Source organism: Anomalospiza imberbis, chromosome 3 (assembly GCF_031753505.1).
Source record: "Anomalospiza imberbis isolate Cuckoo-Finch-1a 21T00152 chromosome 3, ASM3175350v1, whole genome shotgun sequence".
Lineage (NCBI taxonomy): Eukaryota > Metazoa > Chordata > Aves > Passeriformes > Viduidae > Anomalospiza > Anomalospiza imberbis.
In genome coordinates, this window is record NC_089683.1 from 85,731,351 (window position 1) to 85,748,589 (window position 17,239).

Sequence of the window (17,239 nt, forward strand, 5' to 3'; positions counted from 1 at the left end):
GAGGCTTATAAGAGAAAAGGACAGATGCACAATTAATAAGCTAGGATGCATTAACAGGTGTTCATGCTTTGTGCAATTGAGTAATATTCATGAAACAGAGAATTGGATCCCAGAATGAAAAAGCTTTTAACACTTTGTCCTGGTTTCAGCTGGGATAGAGTTAATATTTTTCATAACAGCTGGTTCAGTGCTGTGTTTAGGATTTCGTATGAGAATAATGTTGATAACAAATCAGCATTTTAGTTGTTGCTAAGTAGTGTTTACTCTAAACCAAGTACTTTCCAGTTTCCTGTGCTCTGCCAGCACAAGGAGCTGGGAGTGAACATGACCAGGATAGCTGACCTGAGCCAGCCAAAGGGATATTCCATGTCACAGAAAATCATTCTTACTATATAGAGTGGGGGAAGAAGTTCAGCAATCAGGGGCTGATTGCTGTTCCAAGGACAGGGTGGGCATCAGTCAGAAGGCAATGAGCAATTGTAGTGTGCAGCACTAGTTCTTCTTGTTTTATTCCTCTCTTTTTTTTGTTACTTCCCATTTCATTTCAATTATTATTATTACATTTTACTTTACTTCAGTTATTAAAACTGTTCTTATGTCAATCCATGGGTTTTACTTTCTTCCAGTTCTCCTCCTCATCCCACTGAGGGGGACTGAGTGAGCAGGTGTGTGGTACTTAGTTGCCTGCTGGTATGAAACCACAGCATTACTTTGAACTTCATCCTCCACCTGCCTGGTCCACAGAAGATAACTCTACAATACATTACTGATCAATGTTATTGGGCACAAAAATCCCTAGGCAACCAAGAAGCTTCATTCATATCCAACAGGTTTTTTATTCTGCTACTCTCTGTGTCACAGCAGAGAGCAGCCTCATCAGAGAAAGATGTTTGTTCCACTTGTGTTACAGAGGGGTTGTTTTAATGTTGTTTTCTGTGTCAGCCTTATGTTGGCACTTCTTGGTTCTTCTTCGTGACACAACCCAGCCAAGTAAAGAACCCACCAGGACCCCGGCTACTTCAGTCACAATGACTGCCCAGTAGGGCACTGAAGATTCTGTTTTCTCCAAGGTGAGATTTGAATTTCCAAATCCACTATTTCTTCTTGTGTAAAGAAAAGGTTTCTCCTACAAAGGGAGAGCAAAGGCTTTATTGACCATAGATCACTCAATGGGCAGTATTCCAACAATATGACACTGCCCCTTCTCAGAGAGGAATGGTAGATCTTTAGAAAATCAGCTGGTTTTGCCTTCTCTCTATCTTAGCCCAAACACTCTCCTGCTCTATTGTCTGAAAATTCTGAGAACACAAAAAAGAAGCCACCTCAGAATCACAAGTGGTGGCATCACTTCCTAATTTGCTTGCTGCAAACAAGCAAATGGAAATACACAGACTCATTAGAGCTAACTTTAATGAAAGGCTTTTCACTGCAGTCAGGATAAAGCTTTTTGTCTTAAATCTTAAGAATATTTCCCTGCCTGTAACAAAACAGGAATATATTTTAGCTATTTGAAACCTTCACAAAAATACTTTTTTAAAGAGCTCTACCAGTGTGAAGAAAGGAGGAAAAAAATAGAGGTAATTAATGGAGAGAGCACCTTGACCTTTACTTACAGGGTTTGGACACCTGAGTTTTGATCTGTCATGGGTAAAGTTGTTGTAAGTCTGCTTTTCACCAACTGGCTCCAGCTGAAGAAGAGAAAAGCAATGTTAAACTTAACGATGAATCTTTTTCTTCTCAGACTCTCTTGATTCAGACAGTTACAACTTCTTATCCAGTCTTTTGCTGCTTGCAGTAACGAAGAAGTGTAGTAGAAGGAGCAGAGGAAAGTTTGCAAACATTTTAACACTTGTGAACTGAAGACATTGAGAATCTGATGTACTGGCTGCAGAATAACTCCCTTGGAAGCAAGGAATAGGCTAAGTGTTTCTTCCTTTTGCATTGCTCCGAATACAACGCATTTTAAATGTTCAGCTAAAGCAAAGTGGTTCACTATTACACCCAGTTCTGCCATGTACTTGTCTTAAATGGCAGTATAAACCACAGGAAAAAACCGACATGACAGATGTTAGACATATTACTTAGCACATTACTTACAGAAAGGTGCCTAGGTGTCATGGTGATGGGAGTTACTTCAGAAATGACAGAGTTACAGAGAGAGGATGGGAGAATGCCAACCTTTGCAGTCTTCACTCAGACAAGAAATTCCCTGGGAATTTTAGCTGAGGCTGGGTTCACAATCTCACAAGAAGCAAGTTAAACAGAGCCTTTTATATTACCAGTTGGTAGCTAAGTTGCAATAGCTGACCATAGGCTCACCCTGAGCCCATTTCCAACCCAGCATAAAATATGCCCGGGCTAATAGCAGGCAGCTGTGCTTGGCTAGGAGTGCACATATCACTGGTTGCCATAGTTAAGCTAACGAGTAGAGGCTTGCTCAGTCATGTTAACTGAAGTGTTTACAACTATTGTATGGATATGCCTGAAGTAACGACTACAAGATTGGTCCATAGAGAACTGCAAAGTTGTCATCCAGCACTTCTGGGAATACAGCACAGAGGATGGCTGTTGCTTCTGCTATTGTCCATACAGGCATTTACTGTCCTCAAGGGATTAAAGCGTCAGCTGCATGCTGAAGAGAAACAATAGAGAAACGAGACCAACACAACATGGAAAAAAGAAATTCTATCCGTAAGATTCTCATATGGAAACACTGAGAATACTTTCTCTCTCTTGTTCATTTTTAATAAAAAAATAAAAAAACAGAAAGAAGCTAGCAAAGACTGAAAAATAAAAAGATATGAACCACAGAAAATATAACGAGGGAAGAGAAGAAAGCTAACAAGTGAAGAGAAGATTAGAAGCAAAAAACAGGATGCCAAGTTTTGCTGATTGTTGTAGGGTCCTGATGGACTCTTTTATGAGTCTTAATCACTTGGCCCACGCACCAGCTAATGCAGTGAAGACTGAATTTGGTAGTTTTTCTATACCTTAAAGGGAACAGCTCTGTTATTTGTATGATGTGTGGCTCATATCTTGCAGTATTCTGCCTGAGGTGCAGCTGGTTATTTGTAAATAATTGTAATTCTTCCCATGCCAGGGCACTTGGTAAGGATTCTGGCACAGAGCCCAGACAAAAGATGATAAAATGCAAAATTCTGTAACCACTCATGCTTACTTCATGTTTATGCAATCTGTTCTTCAGAAGCATTAGCTTCTGGGCTTTGAAGATGACAGTATCCTCAAGTCCATGAGCATACAGGACAACTTCTGGAAGAAACCACAGCTCCTCTAGAGCACGTGGCAAGCGTGAAGGCAGAACACAAACCAAACACTGTCCATGTGTCTCTTCACCTTGGCCAAACACCTGACAAGGTGGGTTTGGGACCAGTGGAAACCCCTTAAGACTACAGAGTCCTCTGACCTCAGAGAGCAGGAGCACAGTTCATTTTGCATGAAGCCAAAAGGGCAAAGAACATTATGGCGAGGGAGAAGCTCCGTAAGCCATCCCAATCCCTGCATACCCACACAGTGGCCAGGCACAGTCTGGCCCTTTACGTGTACTGTCAAGAATCCGTGTCATTTGGCCATAAGCCTGCAGCCTGTCCAGCTTTTCAGGGAACAGGGAAACAATACAGCTTTACAGTAAGCTTGCACAGCCTTGCTATACAAGGACTGCCAGGGAAAAGCAGGGATGTGTTACAAGAAGTAGATTTAAATAGTAAACAGTAAGATCTGCAGTTGGCATAGGCTGACAGATCTCTATGGGAAGGAAGAACCTGATCCCTGCCACCCCAGTAGAAAGCTTTGTGTGAATATCCTTATATGTGTAGGAAATGAGTGACAGTCAGGACAGAAAAAACTCTGGTGGCATAGGAAAAAAGACTGATGGTGATTCAGGAATGAGTAATGGCCATTAGGAATACCACATGGCAACAGAAACCCAATTTAAGACCGCCATATGCCCAGGTACTGTCCCTTTTTTTTTTTCTGGAAACCCTCAGCCATGCTCAGTTTGAATTTTTCTACATTTGCCTGGGGTTTCTGGCCCACCATTAGCCCTGTTTAAGCTATGAAGCAAAGTGAAGCCTACCAGCCTGCCTTCATTTGGAGTCCCAGACTGGGAAACCTGATGGAAAACATGCAGATTTGCTGTGCATGCACAAATCAACTACTCTGAGCATGTGCTTGCATTGTACACTCTATAATCCTGGATCTACAGCTCATATGCTATGCTGGGCAGCTGCACAGATTCCTGCCCTGCACTTTTCACTCCTTATTTTCAAGCTCATTCTGGGGTATCCTCTAAGTTTCTTATCTTGCTCAAACTTTTACTTGGATGGATAAGAAATTCCCCTCCACTTATGTTTGCTTCTTGTGCAAACCAGGATGTAGAATTTCTGCTAGCATGATGTATTTGGCTACTGGTGTTTACAAGACAAGGGAAGGAAATGTTGCTGTGGTATAAAAATGCCATAGTCTCCCACCCAATGTTGGGAAATGTTTCTGAAAGCAACTGTGACCTTGGAGTTATCAGGTCTGGCATGTACCTCTGACACCTTCTTCCAACACTATTCAAAAGCTATTCCTTTCCCCCAAAATGACAGATGGAATGTGATTACAAGCACCGTAAGTTTGATTTCAGTCCCCCATTAGTTTCAGTGACTCTACTAAAACTGCCTCAGATACAAGAGGGGGTGGTACAACATGTCCACACTATTAATGGCAGCAAAAATTCAGTCACATATATGTTTTCCTAATAAATAGAATTTACTGAAGAAGGGCAAGATAATTAAACAGACATTTTCAGGAAACCTACATAACTGAATGTTTAACTAGGCTTTTTATTTTAATGCAAGTTATTTACCAAATCAGAAAGGAATTTTTCATTTTCTCAGGACTCTTGAGACTTCTCAATTTGAATGAGCAAAGATTTACACTGTTTCATACAATATGATAAATTTGGATTACATTCCTCAGAAATGCAGAGTGAGAAGAACCTCAGAGTTGAGCAAGCCCCTCTTGTTAGGATTTTATGTCTTGCTTACTCTTTTGTTTCAGACACTTTTCTCATGATCTTTTGTAGATACTTGCTACCGCAAACACATAGGGATCTAAGTGTAACGTCTCACCATATTGTTCCAGAGAGCCATGGCCATCTCAGCGTAGCCTCTTACACTGAAATGAAAGCAGTCTGAAGCAAAGAAACTCATATCTGGCTTGCTAGTCTGCAATAAAAGTAAAAATGTATTTCTCAGCAAATTTCAGTCTTTGAGATCTGACATATGATATCTAATAGTGTACTGTACTTGATATACCCACCCACTTTACAATTTTGGTATCTTCCTAAAGGCAATATGCTCATGTTTTCACACTGGAAATAAACTTAGGTGCTCCTAACTATGGGCTGATTACTGCACCTTGAGACCTTCTGTGTAATGCAGCCTGCTCAACTTCACACAAAAATTTTCACAACAAAACTAAATGTATCATTAAGCCAAATGTCACAGCTGTTGCAGGGACCCTGCCATTGACCCACATTCCATTTTGTACAGAACTGATAGAAAAGTGCTTACTATTGCTTTTTAAACTTCTGTGATTCAGACATACAAACAACATTCAAGTGTTGAAATTTCTGCTGAATTTCAGATAGCAATAAAATGGTGGGCTTATCCAACTGTGGCAAATATCTCTCTTAGGGGGAATTTGCTTCATCACTACCTGTATAGTGACCACTGGTCAACCTTGTAGGCTGACAGAAAAAAAAAAAAAATTGGGGATGCTATGAAAAAAGTATCAGTACTATGCAAAACTGGGTTGTTTTGATGAGGAGTCATGCTGGATATTTGTATCCTTAACTACACAGCATACATAATGCTAAGGCTGGAGAAAAGAAGGCGAATCAGCGTTTGGTTTCAAAGGCTGCTTCCTGTTTCTATGCTTGGATGAGTCAGAGATTCAAGTGCTGGTCTCCATTTGAAGAAAACCTAACACATTCCATAACCTAAATCGGGAAACTGTGGTGAATGCTAACCAACCTCAACAAGGGAAGCAACACACAGTTAGAGGAAGTTAGAGGGTGCCTAGTTTATGGGTTCAGGCTATGAATGTTACCTAAAGCCATTTTGATTCACAGGCAGCACTGTGAATCTTCTTGCCTTCCTGTGAGACTTCCTGTCTTCTCCTCTCTCACTCTTACCACAGATTCCACGCTGTGCTACTAGATTGTGCAGAGAGAAGAAAACACAGTCCTTGTGGCATGGATCTTACTGGCTTAAGAGAAATCAACATACTGGCCCTTGCATAATGGGAAAGCAAAACAGGACTCACACTATCCAGGGGCAACAAGGTGTTCCGGAAGAATGGCTGGATGACAACAGCAAAGTCCTCCCGCTGTTCGTACCGACCGCTGCTGATCAGCCACAAGGCTTCAGCCTGCGTGCCGTGTAATCAGTGAAAACAGAGAAGTTACTTACAAGGCTCATCTAACATTTGTCAGCTAGCAGGAACATGCAGATTAAACACCTTTCAGTGCAGGAAGCCATGAATCGTTTGTGTAAATCCAGCTAAATGTTATAAAGCAGTCAAGAAAATGGCTAAGAAAATAATTTGGTTCATGAGGAGATTTTAATGAGGAAAATGCACAGAAGCTGGATTATTTCAAACCAAAAAAAAAAAGTAAAAAATATAAAGTTGCCTAATTAAAAAAAAAAAAAAAAAACAGGAAAAAATAGTTCAAACCTTACTTATAGAAACCAAAACTGCACAATTGCAATTAGATTAAAATTTGCGGATAAATATAAAGAAAGAAACAAGGCCAACATTTTTAGAAGTGACAAATGAGTCCAGAATGCCAACTTGAGGCTGAAGTGCACTTGATTTTTCAGAAAGGTGTGCTTGAATTAAAATAATACTTTAAATACATTGAAAAATTACCTGCCACTTTCAGAAGTTATGGTCTCAGACCTTCATACAAATAAAAAACCCCATCTCATTGTAACTTGCCATCTTATGGGTATAAATGCTAATGTTCCTGGTCATATATCAAAACATTCCTAATCCCTCTTCTTTAGTTAAAGAAAATGACCCCTCTAGTAGGCTTATACAAGCATTACCCAGGGTAAATTTCTTAAGCTTTGTCAGATTCATTGGACAACAGCCACTGCCAGAGCCAGAATGGAGAACATTATGTGATCTGATACAGTGATTCCTGAATTCATAAGAACATTGATGGAAAAAGCTTCTGCTCCAGTAACTATTTACAGCCTCTGTTAATTTTGAGTGAATCTTACACCTGAGGCTATGAAAAGTTACTCTCAGATAGCAAGCTGGCCCATGGTTGGTTTAGTTAATTTCTTCTGCTAAGACTAACCACAAAACAGCTGATGCAAGGTCATTTGTCACTCTTGCAGTGACATGTTAATTCATATGTGTCGGAACCCAGAATGTCCCTTGGACACTCTTGGATGCTCTGAGCCCAGGTCAGAAGCATCTGAGACCTTGGAATGCAGCCACAGACCCCTGTGGCTTTGAACCTGATCCATGGAACAATTTACCAACTTTGCAGGAAGAACAAGAAATCACAGAAGTTTAGATATTGTAGTAGAAGTAGTCACAAAGTGAGAGGAAGAGTTTTTGAGTGCTGTACAGGAGGGTTTTAGGCCTTGTACAGAGGGGTCTGAGTTTTGTACATGGGGGTCAGAAGTTCTAAGATGGAAGGATTTGGGTGTGCTCTGTCCTTTTTCCTTCTTCTTCCTAACCTCCATGTTCTTGGTGATGTTGGAATTCACAGATTGGTTTAGAGTAGAAAGTCACTGTTCAATATAGGTGATGGGCATTGGGGAAAAACTATAAACATCTAATACGTAATGTATGATATAAAAGAGGGCACCAGCCCCCTGGGCGTCGGAGTGTGCCTTTGCCTGACTGCTGAACGGACCGCAGCATCTCAGGGAGAAATCTTTTAGATAACATACAATAAACTACCTTGAGACCGGACAACAGAAGACTACTGAGTCTTTCTTTGGAGACACGGGTTGGAGGAGAGACTTTTCCACCTTTTCGGCTCACCCCCACCAGGGGTGAGTTCCTATACATATGAGCTACGCATTGGACTCATAACAGACAAACACATATCAACAAAGTAACCATCATTACTAAATCCTTTTTGGCTGTTGAAACAGCAGCTGGAAACAGAACTAGTCTCCATCTGCATCCAGCTCAGAACTTAGAAAGAAGAAGGCAATGTGGAAAGTCTTGCACTGCTACTAACTGGTTAGCTGGGTAGGGTTTTGATTAGGCTGCATCCAAGTAGTTTTCCAGTTATCCCTCCCTGTACTGCTAAGGATATGCACGATAGAAAGGGCAGTGAGGGAAGCAACATAAAGAGACACAAGTGAAGATGACCAGTTACAGAATCAATGCATTACCTGAAAATCTCTGTTAACTCTCTTAATTTCTTGTAATTCAGAAGAATTTTCCTCTGGGTTTAAGAAACATGGGCAAACTTTCCTTTAATGAAAGAAATACTAGAATTAAAAGCCAGTCTAGAATAGTTTATTCACAGTTCTTCAGCACTGTGTATCTGCTTCAAGAAGCTCAGGATAGGTGCTCAAATCTCACATGCAGAAGGGAGAGCCACCTTGGTGGCTCAGGAATGGGCAGATATTTCACAAAAGAAGAATCTCTACTGACTTACTTTTCAGAATGAACACCTACCACAGGCAGAAAGAGCTGCAGGATCAGCAACTCGAGTCAAATGTGAAAAAAGTGTTTAGTATGCCACACATCAGCAGGAAATCACGTGTGTTAGAATAACAAGAAAACCTACTGCTTACAACAGAATTTCAGACATCTGGGAGTTTAAAGTTAGAAAATACATTTTTTTCATGTAGTCTGAGTCCTTACACCACTCTGTTTTATTATGTTACCTTCATAAGAAGAGGTAATAACTTGTGCATCACTGAAATTCATCTTCTAAGAATGTGCTTGGAATGAATAGGAAGGCATTGAGCAAAATCATCAATTCATTATTTTCCCTTCCAGTGTGTTCCTGTAGTTAATCACTTGTATTTTTAAAAATCTGTGCCTAACTTAATTGGAATTCATTTGGCATCACCTTGCAACTACTCGTCTTTGTTACACCTTTCTCTGCAAGAATAAAGAGCTTTTTCAGGTCCATTCTGATGCCTTTAAAGACACTGCTGCTTTCTAAAACAAGTCTTTCAACCTTCATTGAGTTAAGATTTTGGTCTCCTTCTTTGGGTGCAAGGAGCAGTTCCTGGCTGTGCTCTGCTGCATGCAGCCCAGACTGCACCAGAGGTAATGCAGCACTGAATACAAAGAGAGGAATCAGGGATGTCAGCCTGTGCTGCTGACCAGCACATGGCTGGGCAAAAAAGCCTTTGAAGTTCAGCAATCATATATTGACTGGTGCTGGGTCGTGATGCCTTATAGCTGTGAAGTGAGAACTCTGCTATCTACAGGTGCAGGCTTTTTAGCTGAAGTACTGCAAGAAGTAATTTAAAGTTGATGGGTGCATCAGGTAAAGGAAGCAATGCAAGTAGCTTGGAAAGCTCAGTGTGGATGTCCTCCTGTAGAAATTGAGCCTGAGCCCAAAAAAAATCACTTTATAGGCAAAGAGCTGTTTTGCTTACTTACTTTGCTGTCAAAGCACACTCTGAAGAGCTTGCTGTGATTTGACTCAGCCCAGAGAGCTCTAGCATCTCCACCATGTTGATAAAGACTCTTGGGAGCTGTGAGGATTATAATAACCAGACATATAGACATGTTACAAATAACAGAACAGGATACCACTACAAAGAGCAAGAAGTGCCAGGGAGTCAGTGCAAACTGCACTGGCTGCAGCCAATGGCATGTGCAAGGATGATGTATAAAAGGAGGGGGAGGGAAACATACACTGGATGTCAGCAAAAAAAATTCCAGCAGCTAGTACAAACTAGCTGAAATGCTGCTTCATTCCCTGGGACATTTCTATTTGCTCGAGGGTAAATGAAACTGTTCATGGTTGGTTTAGCCATGAAAACTGGCTGTAGGGTCATGGTATGTTTGGTCCACAGCATAAATATTGTCAAACACACAGTTTTTCTGAAACTGCAGCTCTCTTTCTCAGGGCATTAGCTAGTATAGTCATTGAAATACAGCACTGAGGAACAGTCTGACTCCAGCTATTTGAAAGATGACCTTGTATGAAACATAATAACTGACAGTCTATCAGAGGTGAGAAAAACATCAGTGTACTTGCCAGGAACATAGCTTGCTAGGGTATCCTAAAAAATTACCTCCTTATAGAAAATATCCAGAGTGTCCTGAAGGTACTTTACATACTTTTGCACTGAATAGGTTTCCTATTAAAAATAAAAATTACAAAAAAAAAAAAAAAAAAAAAGAGTCAGTCTTTTTCAGGAACCAACAAGGTGATCTATGAGAAGCTATACCAACTTGATGCTCCTTTTTTCTTTTGTTGGCAGATATATTTCCAGATCAAGAAGTTTACCGGCACATATACAGAGGTTATATAGTGCTTATGTTTTTATTAATATATTCCTCTGATCTCTGTAGAAAATCCTGAGGTATCTTGGCAGAGCCTTTTCCTGATAATGACTATATTGATCACATTTTTGGATTTTGGGTTGTCTTTTATGGGACCCAGAGCAGACTGATTTGCCCTATGAACAGAACAATATCTTTTTTTTCAAAGTGCCCATCTGGAGAAACTGATATGAAGGCAGTCAGACCCCACAAAGCCCGTAAGCAAAACAACTTTGTGACTGTATAAAGGTGTAGCTGTGGGGACAAAGGCTCCAGGCAGCAGCCTGTAAAGGAAAAAGCAAAACAGAGAACAGTGACAGGTCATTTCAACAAGTTGGGGTACAGACCCCCAGTCTGTGCCACATAAACAATTTTAGAAGGGATGACCACTGACAGCTAAAGAAAAGACATGTTTTTCACTATAAACTGATGTTACTATTTTGGGTGTCATTCTGAAGCAAGAATCGGACATCCTCAGTAATTATTGTGTAGAGATGTTTTTCAGAAGACTTCATTTGTGTCCCCTAACATGCCTGAGACACCACACTGATTACTTTGTCCAGTTAAGCAGGGAGAACTCTTCAGCTTAATCTTTGTGTTTTGTTCAATATGAGTAGGTTCCTAGTACTCAAATAATGTATTTCTCCAGAGCTGCAGTGCCCCTGTATTAAAAGCTGTGCACTTGTTTCTGATAAAATACAGATGAAATGGGCAGGACTTCTAAGTGCTTTTTAAACAAAGAGGAACTTTGTCTCTCTGAGAGAGAGAAAAGCTATGTTTCTGGGGCTGGTCACCTGCCAAATGCCTGGATAATCATGCCTAATTCAGAGATACAAACCTTGTCCAAGCAGTACTGGCATAGGTCGCTGCCTCCAACAAGGATGGTAATCAGCTTCCAGTCTTCCTTGAAGTTAATTTTCTAGTGGCATATAAAATAAACAGATTGCAGCATCCATTGCTTACGCATACAGAGGTAACATTCACAAATGGGGCTAAATGGGCACAGAGAGTAGGGTAGAACAAAGGAGGTATGCTGAGTTAAGCTGGCAAAAGAAAAACATCTCTCCAGGGGGAAAATCGGAACTGTTTGCTAGTCTATTGCAATTCACCTTGACTTCTGTAAGGAAATTCCCTTCAGCAGACAAGCTGTCCGGGTAACCAAGCACGGAAATGTGTCTGTGGCAGCAAGCATCCCTAAATGAATGTCAGCTTCAGAACGGAGGTGAACAGGAGAGATTTGCCAGCCATGGCTGCACACTGCAGGCAGCGTGGGGATAAAGCCATGTGGGAGAGAAGGCTAGAGTGACTCATGTGGCTGTGGAACTGGAGCTGCTGGGGATTCCTGCCAGCTGGGCAAGAATTACCCCGTGGCCAGGAGGGGCAAGGGGTGCCCCAGGGAACAGACAGCTGGATTAAAATAGAAGAGTCCAGGAGGCTGGTGGCTTCACTGAGCTCATATAAGGGCAGCTGCAGCATCCACATCACCACAAGCTAACAATAGACGCTGCTGAGAGCTGGATCTCATCAAAACGTTTTGTAACATTCGGTACAAAGAAAGGAATCAAAGTCAACTATTTTTAGTGTAGTGCATTAACATAACAAACATCTGCAAAAGGATCCCACAAATAGAGGGAGGGCCTGGGAATCACCCAGGTCTGAATTCTCCTCTTTAATCAGCAATTTGCTCAGAAAGACTTTCATGAAGAGGCAATGTTATGGCAGGGACAGACCCCTCTCCCTTATTTAAAAAATGCATAAAAAGCTGTGAATAAAACAAAGCACGACAGCCTCTCCTTTTCTATTCTATTGAAAAGCTATGCCAGCTCTCTTCACTCTGCCAAACAATTGGCAATGCAGAGTAACTGACAGTGGGGTGAGCATGCAGCATCCATCAAGAGTTCTGGCATGGAGAGCCACATGCTTCAACAAATCCTGATTATTCAGTGCCTTCCTTTCCCATTCAGTCTGAGCCAAGGAGCACCAGGCACTCCCTTTTCCTTAGAGGGAATGCTCTCCCTGAACCAACAGCTCACACCTAGACAGTCATCCACTCAAAAGCAGCCAACACTCACAGCAGGGCAGCCTTGGGTTTCTCAGATGTATTTCCCACCCTGCTTCTGATGCCCTTTGTTGCCGTCAGTGGAGCTGGCACATCAGACTGGTCCACAATCTCCTACTAATTCTCTAAAAGATTATGGTGTGACAGAGATTCATCCATTCCTGAGGTTTCTGGTCACTGATTAATTAGTTGCCTGCTCAAAACCAGACTTAGAGTGGGCTTTTTCTCCAGCAAAGACTTCATAGTCCCTCTTCCCAGTATTGTGGATATTGTGACTCATGTTGGTCTGCAGACCTACCTGCTTCAGCAATTTTACACTCAGCACTTATGACCTTCACTTTGAAGGTTGCTGCTCAACAAAGCAATCCCGTGATCTCACCAGAGCCTTCAGATTTCTCCTCTTCCTCTTTACCATCCTTAAATCTCCTGGCTGCACTGCAGCCTACATTAGGGGTAATTCATCTGGCATATTCATCTTGGAAAGTACAACAGAGACAAGGACTTTTCTTTCATCAGTAAAGCACTCTTCATGACTCAAGCATCCCATTAATTACAGTCATCTCCCAGAGACCCCAGCAGCACCGAGGTGTGGCCCAAATCCCACTTACCGAGCTGCTTCTCATGAGCTCTACCAATGCACGTGCTTGGGCTGGCATATCACTAGGAGAGAGAACAGAAGATGTGTGCTCCAAAAGCACATTGCCTTCTTGATCCCCACTCCTCATTGCAGGGGATCTCAGGAGCAGCAGAAATCAGAATAAGGAAAGTGATGCCTCAAAAGGCTGAGCAAACACTGAAGGACCAAGTTGCACAAGTGAATAATCTGATCTGAAAAGGCTTCAATTAGGATGATTGCCAAGTGGCAGGCAACTGGTATGAGTTCTTCCCATCTCAGACTTGGCCTTTGTGCATTTTGTTTGGGAAAAAACACTAATACCCAGATGCACAGAGACATTGAGTTGCATAACTTGCTTCAAAAATCTAGTGGGGGATTTTGGTGCTGACACAGAACCTGGGCACCTAACCAGCCTTCCTGATCTGGTCTTAAATTCCTATGGCTTGTCTTATGGCTGGAAGAGAGTGCTTATATTGTGGGACTGCCAGGCTCAAGTCCCAGTCCAGTTCTGGACAGGATGCAACATCCACGGGCCAAAGCACAAACCATGCTGAGACACCAGCTGGAAATGAGATCCTCATACACTAGAAAAAGACTGTGCTTGAGCTAATAAGCCCTGCCTCCCTCCAGCAACTACAAAAATGCAGTTACATTATTTGGATTCCTAGAACCATATTGATCACACTGAGTCAGCTTTGCTTAGGGAACCTATGAAATATTTAATAGCTATACAGGTTTTGATAGTTATCCTAAATTTCTCTTGCAGCAGATTTAATGGTTGTTAAAGGTGTCACAAAAAGCTTTGGAAACAAATTTTGTGAGTATTCATGGAGCAGGCACAGTGTAAGCCATACAAATTCTTACATGTTTTAGTTGTTAACAGACTAGTAAATTTATTTTCTTCATGTGGAAAAGGAGTTATTTCCCAGCTGCTTTTTTTTTTCCTTTGCACTGCAAATAGGGATAATTTTTAGTGCCATTAGGGTAGAAGTGGGCTTCTATTTGTTAGTTTCAGGTACATTCTTTAGAAATCAAGGAATAAAATAGATGCTCATGAATTCATTCCTCATTACAGATATTGCCTGACAGTGAATTAGAGACCTGTACACTGAAGACTGGGCAGAAAAAGGTACTGGTTGAATTAGAAGCATTACTGAGGCATTGGCTCAAAAATTATGAGCAGAAATCAAATAAAGAAAGGAAGCTTGTGTCTAATTTAGAAAAAAATAACAAATCCCCCAAATACCAAATTGAATTAAAAGACCAAAACCCTGAAACTCACAATTAAACACACAATTAAAAACATCAGATCACAGAAACATGCTGAGTACCAGCAGGTCATCAGCATTACCTCAACCCTGACATCCATCACAAAGGTAACCTGCCAGTCCATCACTTCTCACTCCTTTGCCTTTCTCCTTTGGGATTTTCCTTACCGTGCTGCGGCATTTCTCTCCGCAACATTGAATCCAGCTGTTTCCTTAGAAGTGCCAGTGGAGAAACCAAAGAGGTTCGGATTTAATTTTTTCAAGATGTCTTAAAAAGAAAAAGCACAGTGTTTAACCATTCACAGTACAGCCAGCAGCGTTGCCTCCCTGCAGAAGCAGAAGCCAGTCGAGTGGTAAGAATACAGACCTGTGTTTTCTCCTCATTCACTATGACTTACAGGAGCTAGAGACACATCTCCTTTGAAGACTCTAGTTACTGTCCAAATTTCATCACTGAAATTATTTCTCTCCATGGGTTTGAGGAACCAGGACTTGGTGGCCCAGGAGATGCATAGATGGATCTCGGGCAAATCACCAGTCTTGCATTTGTCAGAGTATTCGTGGTTACTTTCCTTCGCATACCAGAAGCGGATGCCCTGAATATGGCCCTCTACCTCTCACTCCTCCAGCTAGATAATAATACTTGTGGCAGAGAAGTGAATTTTTTTCATTTTTCTAGATTTAACTTAAACTTTCAGTGGGGAAGCATCACATCTGACAACTGTTGTTGTTACTGTGTCCGTAGTACTGCTGTCTGAAACCTCTTTATAGACTCTCATTTATAATGCATAAATGAATTGCGCCTTCTATTTTTCTTCAGACACGGAGATATGCCTGGTACAAGGCTAAGCACATCAGATTTTTTACTAACAGTGTCAGATATTGTCAAACTGCTCCACAGCATGGATCACATACAAATACAGCAGGCATTGTAAACCAAGTGCCTTCCAAATTATTGTCACATTGACCACTTAATGGTTTCTATGGCAACTACAGGCCCAATTACACAGAACACTAGGGCAAAAAATTATAGTACTTTTAGATTTTTTTTTCCCCACTGCTATGTAGCAACTTGAAATCATCTGGAAGAACCATAGCTTTGTCAACAATCCTGGCTAGATGGACTGGCAATTGTTTCATAACTCTTCATTTGTCCACAGATATTACAGTCAGTCACTGGAAAGCACAAAACAAAATAAGGGAGGGACAGGTCTGCCATGAACTTCTGTCACCTTCAGCACATTTACTCCTAATTCTTTTGGCCAAAAGGATGATACAGTCACATGCAGGTCCTGTGACGTGGAGGGGCTGAATCAACTTTACAGCTAATCAGGTCAGTCTGGATCTCAGCTCTCACTCACATGAACTGCTTGTACCCACAACAGATGGACATCCCCACCGTTTTCAAGGAATGACTATTTCCAGATGTTTCCTAGCACCCACTTAAACCACTGTCTAGGATACTCACTGGGTAAAGTAGCCTGGATCTCCAGAGTGTCATCACCTCCAATACTACAAAGGGAAAGAATAAAATCACCCAGTAGGGTTAGTCTTGCAGCCATTTGTCTTATTGTCACCACGTGTTGTAGCAGCCCAAGAAGGAAAAAACAACCTCCTCCCCCTCCTCCCCTAATACTTGCTTCAAACAGGACTAAGGAGATAAACCACAGGAATTCAGGGAAAGTAGTGAAGGGATAACTCACATTAAATAAAGCAAGGCAGCACTAGGACAGAAGCTATGCCTTCAGGCTGGGAACAGACCATATTGAGAGAACTGATTTTTCATGTGGACATGCTGGGATACCTATCACAGAAAGGCATATTTCCTCACTAAAGCTGTTCCATGTTACCTTGCTGAAACTACATTTGCATGCAGTTAAGCATAGGGGAGACTGCATTAAATACTCATTAACTGCCTATTTGCAATGCTGCAATGCCAATTACATAGAGCCTCTGCCTCACCATTCAAAACTTGTCTGTGTGCAGAGCCAACACATTCTTACACCACTTGTGGCACCCCCTCCTGAAAGTATCCATGCCTGCAGACACATGCAAAAGGATGCAGAAAGAGCAGAGAGGACGATGTATACATGCATACACTTATCAACCATACGTCTGCCCATAGGGAGAAGGCAGTTTCCTTCTGCTCTAGCATGGATATTGAGCTTCGCACCCTCTGACATTTGCCCACTTTGCAATAGCAAAGGTGCTTGTAACATCTTCATTGAGCACGTATGCAGTGCTTTCTCCATGTTTATACCAATCCACACTCACTCAAACCTTCTAGCTTTATATACTGTAGTAGATAATAACAGCAACATTTTGAATAAGCTCCAGAGAGACTAGCAAAAAGCTAAAAAGTACTGTGACACAGGTTGGGTTAACAGACACACACACACAAAAAAAAAAAAAAAAAAAAAAGAAAAGAAAAAGAAAAGAAAAAAAGAAGCAAGAAAAAGCCCACAAAAACAAACACAACCCACCCACCCCACCCCAACCCCCCCACAGGAATCACTGCTTTTCTCTTCCAGTCCTGACTCCTCCAATCCTTACTTGCTGTCAGCATCCTCCCCTGAATTTACATATAGAAAGACGTAACTACACAACCAGGTGACCCACACTTTTAACTGTGTGAACAAAAACAGATTTAAAAAAATTAGCATTTTCACTCACCTCCAGGAAAGTCCCTTCCAGTCTGTTTGTAGGTCCGGTACTTTGGCTCCTACTGCAGTCTGGAAAAGATGG

The 17,239-nt window shown here is 41.5% G+C and overlaps 1 protein-coding gene across 1 annotated transcript in view; it reads right to left on the reverse strand.

Annotated features, from left to right (window-relative positions):
• Nucleotides 1–812: 812 nt before the first annotated feature.
• PLB1 (phospholipase B1) overlaps nt 813–17,239 on the reverse strand; it is a gene marked incomplete at its 5' end in the record, with an annotated part of 78,869 nt that continues 62,442 nt past the window's right edge. The window contains 12 exons of the mRNA XM_068185533.1: nt 813–1,126; nt 1,614–1,688; nt 5,133–5,228; nt 6,331–6,435; nt 8,430–8,511; nt 9,661–9,755; nt 10,302–10,367; nt 11,390–11,470; nt 13,219–13,270; nt 14,663–14,762; nt 15,963–16,006; nt 17,168–17,226. Of these exons, the coding sequence (XP_068041634.1) occupies nt 905–1,126; nt 1,614–1,688; nt 5,133–5,228; nt 6,331–6,435; nt 8,430–8,511; nt 9,661–9,755; nt 10,302–10,367; nt 11,390–11,470; nt 13,219–13,270; nt 14,663–14,762; nt 15,963–16,006; nt 17,168–17,226 (1,077 nt within the window). The remainder of the gene's footprint in view (nt 1,127–1,613; nt 1,689–5,132; nt 5,229–6,330; nt 6,436–8,429; nt 8,512–9,660; nt 9,756–10,301; nt 10,368–11,389; nt 11,471–13,218; nt 13,271–14,662; nt 14,763–15,962; nt 16,007–17,167; nt 17,227–17,239) is intronic.